The sequence below is a fragment of the Lutra lutra genome, chromosome 8, assembly GCF_902655055.1.
Source record: "Lutra lutra chromosome 8, mLutLut1.2, whole genome shotgun sequence".
Classification (NCBI taxonomy): Eukaryota; Metazoa; Chordata; class Mammalia; order Carnivora; family Mustelidae; genus Lutra; species Lutra lutra.
The window spans coordinates 105,696,135-105,713,301 of NC_062285.1; the positions used below are offsets into that span (position 1 = coordinate 105,696,135).

General features: G+C 35.4%; 1 protein-coding gene across 1 annotated transcript in view; it reads right to left on the minus strand.

Annotated features, from left to right (window-relative positions):
• PPP1R12A (protein phosphatase 1 regulatory subunit 12A) overlaps positions 1-17,167 on the minus strand; it is a 147,164-nt gene that overhangs the window by 93,534 nt on the left and 36,463 nt on the right. Inside the window, 1 exon segment of the mRNA XM_047739768.1 lies at positions 7,995-8,125. Within this exon segment, the coding sequence (XP_047595724.1) occupies positions 7,995-8,125 (131 nt within the window).

Below are 17,167 nucleotides of genomic sequence, written 5' to 3' on the forward strand. Positions count from 1 at the left end.
GAGCTGGTTGAACTGTAACATGTGTAAAGTGGAAGGAGGCATAACCTGTATAAATCATTGTAACTTAAAAAAAATCACTTCTTCAGTGTTACTTGTACATTTGTTGGTCACTTTATTCTATGTAGTATTAGTTAATTAACTTCACATGTATCTGTAAGGTTTGAGATTAGGAATGGAGTTATAGCCATTTTTATCTTTCACAATGCCTAACCTACGAGATAGTTGTGATACAATGAAAAGAACATCAGAACATCAGAATTTGAGTACTGAGAATGAAGTTTCAGTACTGATTGTAAAACGGAAGTAACAGTGAACATTCCCATACTGTTCTTTAAAAAAGCAGTAAGAATGTATATGTTCTTTAAAAAAGCAGTAGGGGGGCGCCTGGGTGGCTCAGTGGGTTAAAGCCTCTGCCTTCAGCTCAGGTCATGATCCCAGGGTCCTGGGATCGAGCCCCGCATCGGGCTCTCTGCTCAGCAGGGAGCCTGCTTCCCTTCCTCTCTCTCTGCCTGCCTCTCTGCCTACTTGTGATCTCTGTCTGTCAAATAAATAAATAAAATCTTAAAAAAAAATAAAATAAAAAAGCAGTAGGAATGTATATGAGAAAATGATTTTTACAGTTTTAAGCAAATACTCCTCATTATATTACAGTAAGATATAAGTATCTCTTATATAAAATTTTAAAATTTTTGTAGGATCCTAGACTTAGTTTCACCTTCTGAGACTCCTAATCAAAATACACGTCTGCTTTAGACAAAGTATCATTCTTGACAAGAAATATGTAAATAAAGCCAAAATTCATGGATTTGACAACTCTTCTTGAAGCTCAAATATCCACATATCAAAGTAAGTGTGACATGACTACTACTTTACTATCCTCTTGTTCTTCTCATCTAGTTACATTTACTTTCATACCAGATGACATGACAGATTTTTTTATAATCAGGAGAACCAAGAGCTCAGCTATTTTTCACTAAAAGCCATGACTAAATACAGTATTTTGAATAATATCAATTTAGCTAACATTTACTGAATACTAAATATGCTGTATATTGTACCAAGTGTCTTATACACATTATCTAATCTTTACAATAGTCTTATAGAATAGGGGTAAGTATTTTTATTTTATAGATAAGGAAACAGAGGCTCAGAAAAGCTGCGAATCTGCCTAAAGTTAAGAGCAATTCTGGCTTCTACTCTGAATGCATTATGAATCCACTGGAAGAATTTGAATAAAAATGTGATGTTATCCCACTTGTAGTATTTTAAATGGATCATCCCGGTTGCCGTGTGGAAAACAGATGGGGGGGGGGGTGGCAAGAGGATGGTTATAATTAAAATTGTTGCAACTATAATAATTCCAGTGAAAAACAACAGAGTCCAGGATCAGGAAGAAATTAAAGAGGTGATGAAAATAGTCACATACTGGATATATTTCGAAGGGTAAGCCAAGAGAAATCTTGAGGATTATATTGGATGTTTATGGAATAAAGCTATAATGAAGAAAAGCCAAGCCATAAATAAGCCATCACAAATATTTAAAAGTTATCATACCCTTAAATAGCTGATACTTTAATGATCAAGTGACAAAGCTCATGAAACTTTTTCCATGCTGTAAATAGGACCATGAAAATGTCACTGAATGTAATCCTACTAGTTTTTTTTTTTTTTAAAGATTTCATTTATTTGAGAGATAAAGAGAGAGAGAGTGCACGCGCGAGAGAGCAAATACAAACCAGGAGGGAGATAGGGGCAGAGGGAGAGGGAGAAGCAGACTCTCAGCCCTATTGTGGGGCTCAATCCCAGGACCTTAAGCTGAAGGCAGATGCTTAACTGACTGAGCCACCCAGGCACCCCCTACTAGCATTTTATAATAATATAAAATCTTCAGTAGTAGTGGCTTTGAAACTACTACGAACACAAAGAAAACTGTATTAAACATACTAATTATGCACTATTCCATCCTTTATACACTAAATAATGCAAGCTTTATACAGGTCTAGTTTTCTCTACTATTGAAAATTTTTATGGCAAACACCAAAGCTACTCAAGATAAAAGCACTCCTAGGGGTGCCTGGGTGGCTCAGCTGATTGATCTTCCAACTCTTAATTTTGGCTCAGGTCATAAACCTCAGGGTCATAGGATCAAGACCTGCATTGGGCCCTGCTCAATAATGAGTCTGCTTGGGACTCTTTCCTTCTTCTTCTCCCTCCCCTCTGTGCCTTTTCCCCTGCTCTTGCATGAAGCTTCTCTTTCTCTCTCTCAAATGAATGAATTAAATTAAAAAAAAAAAAAAAAAAGAAAAAGAAAAAAGCAAGCACTCCTAAACATCTGTGGTAGAAGCCTAAAAAAAGAAAAGTGATGAAATTTAAATATAAAAAGATATCAGAATAATCCTATCAATAACCAAAACATTAATAAAACAAACTGTTTACTAAAGTCATTCAAATAAATAGCATTCTTTGGCCAACTAAGAAGAACAGGCTGTATAAACTACAATGACATACATTCATGGAGTAATAAAACCTAAACTGTGAGAACAATGAGAAATAGGTCTATATACCCCACCATATAGTGATCTCCAGAATAGACTGTTAAGTGAAAAAAGCAAATGAAGAAATATGTATATGGTATTCTATCATTTACCTATAAGGGGAAATAATATTTTCAATGATACTTGTATTAAAAAACAAACTGGGGAGACGCCTGGGTGGCTCAGTAGGTTCAGCTGCTGCCTTCGGCTTGGGTCATGATTCCAGGGTCCTGGGATCAAGTCCCACAATGGGCTCCCTTGCTCGGCAGAGAGCGTGCTTCTCTCTCCACCTCTGCCTGCTACTCTGCCTGCTTGTGCACTCGCGCGCTCTCTCTTTCTGATAAATAAATAAATAAAATATTAAAAAAAAAACCCAACAAACTGGGGTAAAATACAAAATTTGCAAAATAGTGTGGAAGGAAACAGGATAGATAGAATTGCCATTAGAACTCATTATTTTTTTTTTTTAATATTTTATTTATTTATTTATTTGACAGAGAGAGATCACAAGCAGGCAGAGAGGCAGGCAGAGAGAGAGAAGAGGAAGCAGGCTCTCTGCTGAGCAGAGAGCCCGATGCGGGGCTCCATCCCAGGACCCCGAGATCATGACCTGAGCTGAAGGCAGCGGCTTAACCCACTGAGCCACCCAGGCGCCCAGAACTCATTATTTTATGTAAATTATAAAACAAAATTAAATTTAAAAAAGCAAACTCTAAAAAATAAATAAAATTGAACAATGAACCAAATAGTATATCTAATTGGTGGCATAACCACACAGAAAAGAGCTATTTCAAGTGCTTTCAACACTTCATGATGGTATATGTGAAGTGGGATACCTTAAGGACCAAAAGAAATGCCCCCACACAAAACTTCAAACTGCTTTCAGTTGTTGTTAGTGGTATTGTATAGTGGTATTATTATAAAGAGCCTAACATATGTGTAATATATAATGAAGCAAATTAGTAATCATGTGTTATTTTAATACTACAATTCCTGGCAATGAAATAAAGGGAGAAAGGACATATTAATACAAGATAAAAAAGGTAAAGGAAAACATCTTGGTGCCAAGTATGAATTTGAAGCAATGACCAACTCAGTAGCAATGAATACTTCTAACATCCATTACTAGAAACAGGGCTCAAGAGAGAAACAGCAATTCCAAACCCGGGGCAGGGGAGGAAAAAAAAAAAAAGGGACATCTTGTAATGCTAGCTAGCAAGGAAGGTTTAAAGATCACTTCATTTGTTCATATCCCAAGGTTTTAGAAGCTAACATGAAGAGACTCTTGATAACCAAAGACGTATAATTTACTAATCAATAAAGATAGTAACAGTAACATATAAAGCACATTAAGTATATTTAAATGCAAGAGCTCCTGAAGTTGCTGATCCCTCAAAAAACCAATTAGTCCTTTTTGAAGGTAACTAGTGAACCAACTTATTATTTTAAGAATCTGTATTTGGAGGAAAAGAATAAAGACTACAGCCTCTCTTTCCTGCAAAACTTGTATTGGGTTGACTATATAAACACGAGTAAGTTTCTTTTACAAAAACATTCCAGTTAAATGAAAAAGAACGACAAAATTAAAATGCTGCCACTGTACAGCTCCTATGTTTTCATTTAATTATTTCTTCAGTTAGAGGACTTGGCTTTCATTGCTTTGTGCATGATAATTCAGTTTTTTTTTTTTACAGATTTTATTTATTTATTTGACAGACAGAGATCACAAGTAGGCAGAGAGGCAGGCAGAGGGAGAGGGGGAAGCAGGCCCCCTGCTGAGCAGAGAGCCCGATATGGGGCTCAACTGCTGAGATCATGACCAGAGCTGAAGGCAGAGGCTTTAACCCACTGAGCCACTCAGGCGCCCCTATTTATTTATTTTAGAGAGAGCGTGCAAGCAGGGGGAGGGGCAGACAGGGAGAGAGAATCTCAAGAGGACTCCACGCTGAGTGTGGAGCCTGACATGGGCCTCAATCTCATGACCCCGAGATCGTGACCTGGGCCGAAATCAAGATTGGATGCTTAAGCGACTGAGCCACCCAGGCACCCCTGTACATAATAATTTGAATATATAATTTATACCTTATGGTTAGAGAGTTAAGACTAACTGAACTTATGTATTGGAGAGCTAAATTAAATACTTTTCGGGTTCTGTAATTGTTTGCCTTTTCTAATATGTCCAAAGCCATTCTATTCAATTTTACCTTTAAAGCACAACCCAATGACAACAGTATAATTTTTAGGGACGAATACCTTGAAGCGACAATAAGACTTTAATACTGCCTATATTAGTGTACTAGCCCAACCATAACAAAATAGCATTAAAAAAAAAAAAAATACCACACTGGGGCACCTGGGTGGCTCGGTGGGTTAAGCCTCTGCCTTCGGCTCAGGGTCCCGGGATAGAGTCCCGCATTGGGCTCTCTGCTCAGTGGGGAGCCTGCTTCCCCTTCCTCCTCTGTCTGCCTCTCTGCCTACTTGTGATCTCTCTCTCTCTCTCTAGTAAATAAATAAAGTCTTAAAAAAAAATACCACAGACAAAGTGGCTTAAACAACAGAAGTTTGTTTACTTATAGTTTTAGAGGTCTGAAGTCTAAGATCAAGGTGTTGGCAGGTTTAAAAGGGTTTCTTCTGAGGGTTCTCTCCTTGGCTCAGAGATGGCTACCTTTTTCACAGTGTAATTTCCATTGGTCTTTTCTGTGTGGATGAACTAGGTGTCTCTTTTTGCAACCAAATTTCCTTTTCTTACAAAGAAACCAGTAAGACTGAATTAGGACCTATCCTAAGAGCCTCTTTTTTAACTTAATTATCTCTTTAATGGCTGCATCTATACAGTCACAATCCAAGGTTTTCGGGGGTCAGAGCTTCAACATATGAATTATGTACAGACACAATTCAGCATACTGAAGGAAGAGAATGATGTTAGTGCATACACATCAATACCTGACCCATCAGTATTTAGTAAAACAATGCATATGCTGAATTAACATCATAGTCCCCAAATTTAAGCCTCCTTTATTGTTCCTCTAATCCACTCTGAAGAAGGGGAATTATTAAACAATCTTTATTTTTAGTTCTTCCTAAGACTTCTACCTTATTCAAAGCAGGGAAGTTGAGAATAATTATTTGGTGAAAAGGTGAGATAATTGAGTCAGAATATGAAGAGCCATCATCCATTTTTCACTTAGCTTCTGCCAGGCTGCAAACCAGATGTGAAATTGTCAAATGTCTAGAAACTAAACTGTAATCTCATGCTCTCTGTTCTATGTCCAACAGATCAAATTTTATTCATTTATTTTTTGGTAAGACTCTTTTTAAGGTAATCTCCTTGGGGCTCAAACTCACAACCCTGAGGTCAAGAGTTGCTTGTTCTACTGACTGAGCCAGCCAGGTGCGCTTAGGGGTCAAAAATTTAGAAGTCACTGTATCCAAATCATTCCCAAAACTTTAGAGTCTGGTTCATTGTTTATTTCATCTCTCATTTCAATAGGGATGAACAAGAACTATTTTGTGTATAATGCGGTTCCTATCAAAGCATGTAAACATCTGATATGTTGTAGAGATGATGATGGTGATGATGATGAATTAGCCAGAAACATCAGAAATGTTTCTGGAAGAAGTGACCTTTATGTAACTACATTTGAGAGTTTGGTAGGAGCTGGTCAAGTAAAGAAATAAGGCAAATGAACCAATGTAAGCAAAGACTCATTAATATGAGCCAGCAGTGAAAATCTGGGGAATCAAAAGTAGTCCAGCATTGAGAGAGTGAAAAATATGGAAAGCTCTAAGAGAAATAAGAGGCAGGAAGAAGCCAGATCATTCCTACTATATAATAACACTGATCACTGAGGTGAAGTAGCTTGGCCAAGGGCATAAAATTAGTGAATGGCAGAAGCAGGATTTATAACAAATTTAACTCCAAATACTTCACTTAGCAGAGTAACCCAATTTTCCTAGGTTGTTCCTGGTTTATAAATATTATAAAGGAGTAAGGAAGTTGAGAACCATGATTGTAATGAACAACCACTACTGTTTTGCATGACAAAAGACTACCTCATTTTACACATAAAGAAATCAAGGCTCCGGGGTGCCTGGGTGTCTCAGTTAAGTGTCCAACTCCTGATTTTGGCTCAGGTCATCATCTTAGGGTTCTGGGATCAAGCCCTGCATTGGGCTCCATGCTCAGTGGGGAGTCTGCTTGAGGATTCTCTCTCGCTCTCCCTCTTCCGCTGCCCCTCCCCTGCCCTCATGCTCATGATCACACTCTCTCTCAAATAAATAAATCTTAAAAAAAAAAAGAAAAAGAATAAGAAATCAAGGCACAGAAAGGAAAAGATGAAATGTAAGTAGTATTATAGGTAGTAATAAAACTCAAGTGACTCAGACATTCTATTCCTAGGCCAGAGTACTTTTCTTTTTACCAAACACTGCCTCCCATTTAAAATGGTGTATTGGGGCACCTGGGTGCCTCAGTAGATTAAGCATCTGCCTTTGGCTCAGGTCATGATCTCAGAGTCCTGGGATTGAGCCCCAGGTTGGACTCCCTGCTCCATGGGGAGTCTGCTTCTCCCACTCCCTCTGCCCCAGCCCTTGCTCGTGCACACAATCTCTCGCTCTTCTCTCAAATAAATGAAATCTTAAAAAAAAAATGATGTATCATAGTTCCAATACACATGGTGGGGGGGAGAAATGAAATACACAAAGAAATAACAATACTTAAGGCCTATAAGAGAGATTCACAGAGCAGAACTCCTATATCCAGTATTTACCAGTGGATAAGCTCTGATGTAAGCAGACAGACAATAAAACCTGTTTAGGGTGTTGGACACATAGTAACAAAAAAGTGAAGTAATTTAGTGAAAAAATTATTTTGTCAGGATAACTATACTTCCTTGTTAAATGTTTGAAGAATCAGATTTTCTTGGAAAGTACCATTAAAGGTAGATAAGAATGATCATTTCTCATTGAATTTTCTAAAAACCATATTTTTAGAAAACAATTTTAGTAACAAGCATAAATGTTTTGACTAATTAGAGAACTATGTATCATATTCTCCCTATAGCAAAGTAACCTGAGTTACTTTGAATATTAGTTAGTTTCCCCTAACAACACACAATTATGTAAGGATAGACTAGACTGCTAAGTATTAATCTTGAATCATTTGACAATGCTCTCCATGCACTCAAAAGAAAAGGAGATGGGAATGGAGAAGTGTACAATTACTCATACTAATACAAAGTACCAAAAGCCCAAAAAGGTGGGGAGATGGAAGATGACCTCCCAAAGAGAGACTGGATATATGGATTCCCAAGAACTGCTTATTCTTTTTCCTGGGAAGAATAGCTTTCATGAATTAAGGTAATATAAGAGTTCATTTATCTGTAACAATTTCTATAAAATCTCAGGTATCCAAAATAGTGTTTGGATATTTGGATAAAAGTAAACATAGAACTGACTTACTCTGCAATGTCAAGATAGCCACAGGAAGCAGCTGCATGTAGTGGTATCCAGCCTTCATTATCAGGTTGATTAATATTTGCTCCATTTTCAACCAGAAACTTCACCATATCAACATTGTCATCAATGCAAGCCTAAAAACAAAATAGAAAGCACAATTAGGAAAAATGTGAATCAATGCTCCGAATAAACTCTGCAGCTTTTATAACATAAATATTCTCTTTTAGTCTGCTGCTATCTCGACTGTACTTCCATCAAACAGGCTAATGGTACCAACTAAAGTGTAAGAGTCCCTGCTTTGAGGCACATATGTGACTAGACTATGCCAATCTCATGATAAAAATAGTAGATACTATAATAACAATCAAAACATTATATAAGTACCAATAATATCCTCTATAGCAATGGTTCCCAAAATATGGTCTGTTGAGGGGGGAGGGATCCCTTCAAGGAATTTACAAGGTCAAAACTATTCTCAAAATAATACTAAGATGGTAGTTCCCCTTTTCACTGTGTTGACAGGTGTACTTACGAGTACAGAAAGCACCACCAGCAAAATCTGCTTGTGCACAAATCAAGGCAGTGGCCAAAAAAATTCCACTAACAGTCACTATATCTCCCACTATGCACTCATAGTTTTTTTTAAAAGCTATTTTTATTTATGAATGTCCTTGGCAAAGTAGTAACACCTATAAATCTTATTAAGTTTGGACCCCTGAATACACATCATGTTTTTTATATTCTCTGGAACGAGACAGAAGTATGGATAAAAAACTTCTTCCAAGTACAATGACTGCTCTAAGGAAAAGCACTTGTGCAACTAAGATGCAAGCTGAACTAGCCACTTTTCCCATGGAATACAATGTTTACTTAAATGAGAAACTATACTTAGTCTAACTTGGGTTTTTGGCATAGATTTTCTTAAAAATGAACAGACTAATTAAAAAAAAAAAACACCATTATTTGCTGTTGATGATGCATTCACACTTTAAGAGCAAATGAATGAATGATTTTAAAGATTTTATTTATTTATTTATTTGACAGATCACAAGTAGGCAGAGAGGCAGGCAGAGAGAAGGGAAAGCAGGCTCCCTCCTGAGCAGAGAGCCCGATGTGGGGCTCGATCCCAGGACCCTGGGATCATGACCTGAGCCGAGGCAGAGGCTTTCATCCACTGAGCCACCCAGGAGCCCTGAATGAATGATTTTAAAGTGCTATTTATGTAACATGGGTACAATACAGCTGTTTTAAAATGAATTAATAAATACTTAAAACCCTCAATTTTAACCTCTATTATCATCAAATATTAATATATACACACCACTGAGACAAAAGTTCTTTGGGGTCTTTCAATAATTTTTAAGAGTATAAAGCAGTCCTGAGACAAAAAAAATTTGAGAACTGCAGCCTATAGTAACTAGAAGAAGGGACTTTGATAAATGTCTACTTTGTGCAGGTAGTATGACTGGTACTTTACTGATTTATATACACTACCCTCCCATAAACCTTCATGAGAGTAGAAATTCTGCTGTATCTGCAGCATCTTACACAGTTCTTGGCATGTGGTAGGGGCTTAATAAGTGGATGAAAGAATGAGAAAGCTAAGATTCAAAGAGATTAAGTAGCTTGAATAAATCAGACAGGTGAGAGATGATAAAGATGGCACTAACAGATGTTTAGATTCCAAAAGTATAAGCTCTTTTCCACACATAACACTGCTTTCCACAGATATTCCTAGTTTATCAATGTATTTCTCACCCACTTGTAGTCTCTGCAACAGGATATCATAAGTGTTAAGTACTTACAAAGTGTTGTAAGAATGAAACCAATTTTTCTTTACCTATCACAGAAGCAAAAGAAAATACTTTCAGTAGCATTTTCTTAGAGGAAAAAAAAAAGGGGATCAAAAAAAAAGCATTATGGTTAAAGTACAAAATGGAAAAATACAGGGAATCAGAGCTTTTAATTCTAGGCTCTAGTTTTGGCTCTGCCACAAATTTTGTAGTAATGGACAAGGAATTCAATCTTTTGAGGCTTAATGTCTTTATTTTTCAAGTGGAGGAAAGAAGCTGGTGGGTTATATATCTCTCAAATTCCCTAACGTGTTTAAGATTCTTATGTGTCTATGATTCTTTTCCTTGGAACAAGTTATAAGCAACCTGATGACAAGGTCCCATAGTGCCCACAACAGTACCTTACATGTGGCAGATGGTAAATGAATATATATATAAGTAACATTCATATGGACTTTAAGTATATACTGCTTGGAAAAAGAATCATTTTCAAGAAGCAGTGGTTAAAGAAAGGGTTGGAGAAACCTGAGAACCATTAGCTATCTAATAACAAAAAAGGAAGAAATGTCAAAATACTGTTATATTAGCAAATAGTCTATAAAATGTTATTTGAGATTGCTAATGACCCACAAAGGTATCAATTAATATTAGATCTACTTATAGGCTTATCATTAATTTTCCTTGAGAAAAGTTTTTTTTTTAAGACTGATTTAATTCTATTACCCTTTTCACTCAATCTGCTTTAATTTGTACAGGTTCTGTAACAGTATTCTGACTTTTGTCACTGATATAAAAATATAAAATTCTACTTGATAAATCTAATATGAATCTGATTATTGTTTTTAAAAATGAAAGATAATATCAACCAAATAAGAAATGATTCTTTTATAAAGGGATATGGGAAATGCTCACAATTTATTAAATTTTTTAAAAAGGATATAAGAACAGTTATCCTAGTATGATTCCAATTTTACCAAAAAAATATGTACACAAAAAGACCAGAATACATATTGAAGTTTAATAGTCATTATCAGTGGTTGTGAGACCAATACAAATTTTTATTTTCTTCTTTAAATTTTTATTTCCAAAATGTTTACAATAAATAGGCAGTTTACATAAGAAAATTTAAGACTTGATTCTTTTTTTTAAAGAATATTATTATTTTTTTAAATGAGGGAGAGAGAGCGCATAAAAAGGGAAATGCCAGAGGGAGAAGCAGACTCCCCGCTGAGCAGGGAGCCCAATGTGGGACTCCATCCTGGGACTCCAGGATCATGACCTAAGCTGAAGGCAGTTGCTTAACCAACTGAGCCACCCAGGCACCCTAAAGATATTATTTTTAAAGTGATTTCTACACCCGTGGGGCTCAAGCTCACAACCCAGAGATCAAGAGCTGTATGCTTTACCAATTGAGCCAGCATGGTGCCCCCCAAGACTTGATTCTTAAAGGAGAAATATTAAACCTATTTTAATATGGAGAAACAACCAAATTGTTGGTGAAACTGTTTCTTACCCCTTCAGAAAACCATCTGACAGTATCTACAAAAGTATAATAGGAACGGACTACAATACTCCCATCAGTAATACTGGCTCAATTTAGCAGTAGAGAGAAGTAAGAGAAAACATTTTATAATTTTAAGAAGATAATGTTTAAAAAGAGCTCTTCAGGGTTTTTAAGCAGAGGGGTGAGATGATCAGATCAGTATTTCAGAAAGATTACTGGAGGCAATATGAAAAGAGAAGAGCCTGAACTGAGCTTTAGCAGTTTTTCAGACTGATATATACTGAAAAACTTAAGGTGAGGGATAGGGAGAAGCCATTCATGAAAATAAATGCTACAGGTTCAAGAAGAGGTTGGGGAAAGAAAGATTATTTATTTCATAGCTTTGGATATGCTGAATTTATAGGGGTCTGTACAACTATCTAACCATGTATATCCAGTGGTCAACTAGATATGCAGATCTAGAGCTTTGAAAATAAATGTGAAATGAAAACATCAATTTGGGAATTATCTGCACTAAGGTAATAATATAGTGGGGCTTGAAATCACTTGGGGAGAGGATGTACAGAAGTGATTCTGAAAACAGTAAGAGAAGTGTTAAGATTAAATTATGATCTGTATATTCTATTTGGAAAACAAAGACATTTGTGGTATTTTACTTGTGGTATTTAGTCAAAGAGAAAGTTCTCAAGAAGCTTACCATCCAGTAAGTTCCCAAGAAGTTTACCACCCAGTATAGAAGATAAACACATAAACAGATGACTGTATTAAAAGGAATATGATATAGTTATACAGCTGTACACTACTTATTGTGGGAGCTCAGAAAAGGAAAACTAAGGAAGAATGGTGGGTGATAGTCTGGGACTATTTTCTGGAGAAGGCTCTACACCAGAGCTTAACATATGTACAAGTGACAAACATTTCCTGGTGTATGAATATGCAAAGTCACATATAGTGAGGATAAATATATGCAGATTCTAGAATAGAGTTTATTTGCCATCTTATGGGTAAATCTTTGACATTGATGAGAAAAGATTTTCAAGACGAATGGTTAATTTTTAAAGTTTAGGAAGGCAATCCTCCCGGCTCTTTGAAAAAACTTAACCTGTGGGTATCGCTAATTCCCAATAAATGAAATGTTGCTGATTCTGATTTAAAATATTTGTTTTTAAGTCAGCACAATGTAAGAAACACCAATAAAAATACCTAAAGCAGTTAATACTAAATCTGCTCGTTCCTTTGATTATAGATGTAGTAAGTTTTTGAAATGTTTTAAAATCAATTAAAATCAGTGTTTTCAAATCAATGCTAAATACGTTGTCACAAAATATGTATTACATATGAATCTCAAGTCTGTGGGGCAAGTTGTTCAAAGTATCCTCCTGAACATGTATAAAGCATAAACAAGAAACTGGCAAGGCATGTCCATAAAAATACTGCTGCTAAGAGAATCAAAGGCTAACATATGCAGCACATTAAGAGACCCATGACTTGTTAACTTTCAATATTTGACTAAATATGGTCAGTTTATTAAGCTATATATGGAAAGAAACAGAATGACTCAAACTATGTTAGATAAAATTTTGGAGATATATCTTAAGTGTTTCATGAATTTATATTCAGAGCAATTGCCAATAATAAATGGCTGTGTGAAGACCCATTTGTCATTTAATTCCAGGTACGGGCAACTTTGTCAACTTAAGCTGTAAACTAATTAAAAAAACTAGTTCAAGTAAATAAAACATCTGTTTTTATCAAAAAGGAGACCTAGTTATTTTTCTCAGCAAGTTAGCTCAAGGACAAGCTTCGTTTCCCACACTTTTAAAGAAAAAAACTGCAACCTAACAACAGAGCTGAATAAAGGGACTATATTCAACATTGGCTGAAAGCAGACAAAATCGAAGGCCCAATAACTTCTGGGTGGGGGATGTACAGTTTTAAATTCCATTCCTAGAGAAATAAAAACAAATGCGTTAAGCGACTACATAATTCAACTGAGTAAAATCACAATAACAAAATTAGTAGCATCTGAAATAAATTTTAACACTGTAATATTCCTTTTCATTAAAGCGGTTTTGTGTAAAGTACATACGCTAGAGCCACACTGTCTGGGATTAATCCAGTTCTGCCACTTACTAGCCAGGTTTTGTTGGGTAAATTACTTAACATCCTGTGTGCCACAGTTTCCCCTGGAAAATGGGGGTAATAACAGTACCCACCTCAAAAGTTTTCTATGAGAAGTATATGAATATAGAAAGCACTTAAGTAGTACCTGTCAAATATTAAATGCTTTTGTTTGTGTTAATACATAATCAACATGCTAAATCACCTCATTAAAATTTTCTTTTTTATATTCTTAACTAAAACTTACTTTTTCATCCCTCTACAAATTATAAAACAAGGTTATATGCTGAAGACTTATACAGTACCATTTTGGTTAAAGTCCCACCCGCAATTATTTCTAAAAGGAGGATTAAATTTTGAAAGATGTACTAAGGAAATCTTCGGGATTTCAAACTTCTTTCAAACAAATATTAATATTTAAAAGTTTTATATAAGCTCATTCATACAAATTATATACAACTCAGAAGAGAAAAGAGAAAAAGATTTAGTTGTATAAATGTTATTAGAGAACTTAAATTTAAATAAAATTGTAGCCAATTAATTGAAATGTTTACATCCTGTGCCTAAATGTTAGTAATAGTTAATTAACAGACAAATTAATTTGAATATGGAAGTAATCTAAATCAATTTCCACTTCCTTGAAACAAGTCTTTATGACTCTTACTAAGGAAAACTTGGTTCTGCTCAACAGCTAGGAAGAGAAATTTGTAGATATACTAGAAAATAGTCCATGCACTAAGCATTCAGAGTGACACACGTCAGTGAGCAGGCTTAAAGAGGAACTGAACTGAAGATGTCCAAGCAAGTATTTTTCTATTTTAAAGGAAAACTGAATTTTGGACTATCAAAGGAGGAATTATGGATGTGGTTTACACAAGAGAAACAATGAAGAACCCTAAGCAGTACTCTCATACTGAATAATAAAAAAATAAATACCTTGGTCTTGCATTAAGATGGGCAAATAATGAACATGTACAATCTTAACAGTCATCTACTATATTAGTTATGAAAACAAGTAAAAAGTTCAGCACCGCAATAATTTTATTTCTTGTTTAAAGGTCTTATTCATTTAACAGAGAGAGAGAAGGAAAGCACAAGCAGGGTAAGTTGTAGGCAGAGGGAGGGGAAAAAGCAGAATCCCTGTCGAGTAAGGAGTCCCATAACAGGGCTCAATCCCAGAACCCAGGAACGATGACCTGAGCCAAAAGCAGACATTCAACTGACTGAGCCACGTAGGCCCCCCAGCACTGAATTAATTTTATTTTTTAATATTTTATTTATATTTTTGCCTTTCTACTCTTATCATATAAGCAGGTAGGAAATCTACAGGTAAAAATAAAAACTTGTCCTCATAATAAATCATATATTCAAATGACAAAATGGGACAATAAATTTACAACACAGATTATATACAATGCTGGAACATGGGAAATTCTTCATTTGGATTAAAAAAAGTTCATGGTTATGTACATATGGTATCCTAGAGAGAATAAAGGAGACACATTCCTGACAAAGAGAAGATCCAATATATATTTGTGGATTGAATAAACTAGACATGGCAAAGACTATAAAACATCTGAAAAACTTTTTTGAGACAAAAAAAAAAGCTTTAGGAGAAAAATAATCTAAGTATTGCTTGCATGCCTCACCCAACAAGTACTACATATTTGAAAGACCATACTAAAAACTGGAAACCATAAATATTCAAAGATTTAAATATATCCTTATCCTCTCATTACAGAGCTCTGTTATTTCCTTTACTGATAGAGATCTATAAAGTAGTAAGTTAAACCTAGATCATTAGAGGCCAACACTTTCATTTGGGAACTTAGAAAGGGAAAAACTTTTCTTCTAGAATTTAAAATCCTTTGGGATCTAAAGAGAACTGAACTTCAAGGATCATTCTCTTGCTAGTCATTTTTATTGACTGTCTACTATATATAAAATGCATTCTGGTGAATACAAGGAAGAACACTAAAGAATATAGTCTCTGTTTCCTTTATGCACACTGTCTGGCATATAGGAACTATGTAATAAACACATATAAAATAATCAAAACAAAATGTTAACTTCTTAACAAGTAGGCATTTATTACTTAGTGTGTGTATGTGTACACAAAACTGTGCTAAGTACTGTGTGAGACTCGCTGCTTGTATTGTTTCACGTGTTCCAGTTTTTTCTCCCAACTAGAAGACAGTTCCTTAAGAACTGAAAGTGCCTTCTATACCCCATAATACCTAACAGAGCCACCCAGTAAATTTTTGTTAATGAGCTAAAAACAGAATATATAATCTATAATTAGGAAAATAAGATAAGCAGATAAAACAGAAAAATAATAAGCAATTTAAAAGAAATACAGCATTAATCAAGAAAAAGTCAGTATGAGAGTAGAGATGAGTTAAACTTTTTGGAGAAAATAAATCTTTGGCCATGTTTCATTAATGTTTGAGGAGCTCTACATAGGAAAGCAGTTGCAGTTACAGTTTGCTGTTACTTGTTGTAGTCTTTTATTAGAAGTGGTCACAAACTGACCTGGAGGGGTTTAATCAGTGTATATACTAAGAAGAAAATAATTTAGTTTCAGGAGAGGAAATAAAAGCTTCTACTTAAGGGGCGCCTGGGTGGCTCAGTGGGTTGGGCCGCTGCCTTCGGCTCAGGTCATGATCCCAGGTCCTGGGTTCGAGCCCCGCATCGGGCTTTCTGCTCAGCAGGGAGCCTGCTTCCTCCTCTCTCTCTGCCTGCCTCTCTGCCTACTTGTGATTTCTCTCTGTCAAATAAATAAATAAAATCTTAAAAAAAAAAAAAAGCTTCTACTTAATATTTCTATTAAATTTTTTAAAAGTTTACAAAAATATGTATAACATGGTACCATTCTTGCCACTGATATACTTAGAGTCCAGAAGAATATGTGCCAAAATGTTAATTAACAGAAGTCAAAGTCATTATTTTCCAAAATGTCTCTATAGTGAGGACATAAAATTCTTATGGCTTTCCAAAACAAAACAAAAACTTCACATACTCGTTATGTTTCCCAATGAGTTTCTTCAGTGTCCAGCAAAATATGTGGCCAATAAAGAGTAGGAGATTCTTTATTAACTCAGAAAGTATTTACCGAGTGTCCACTTCAGCCACTATGCTAGTTGCTAGAAATATAATGGCGAAGAATATAGACAAGATTTCTGTATTCAAAGAGGTTAGAGTCCAGCAGGCAAGACAGAAAGAGTATAATGAACAGTATACACATAACTAGAGTACTTAACCTGAATTTGGGAGAAAGAGGAGAAATCAGAACTTCTGAGGGTGGTACCCAGGAATTTCCACTTTAAAGAAATTCCCCATATAATCTGTAAAAACAGACTAGATTGAAAAACTCTGATATCCATGGTAACTGAAGCTAGAGAGATAAAACAATGCACAAGAAGCATTTGTACAATGGGATAGGAAAAGCCTACGTCAAAACGAGAGGACCATCACTATTTAAGAAAGGGGAGACAAAATATAAGGGAAGAAAAACAAATGTTAGAAGGCAAAAATCCAGGAGAAGGCAGTATGGAAGAAAACACAACTAGGCAAGCCAAATGCCCCATATTTTGGTGTTCCTTAATAACATACTAAATAAAACACGAGATCAAAGGTAAGATGATAAGCCCTATTTAACAATAAAATCTATCCAATTAAACAAAATATATTCAGGAATCAAGACAGGATGATCAAAGGACTCATAAGTAAATCAAAAAGAATCCAAATATTATAAATTC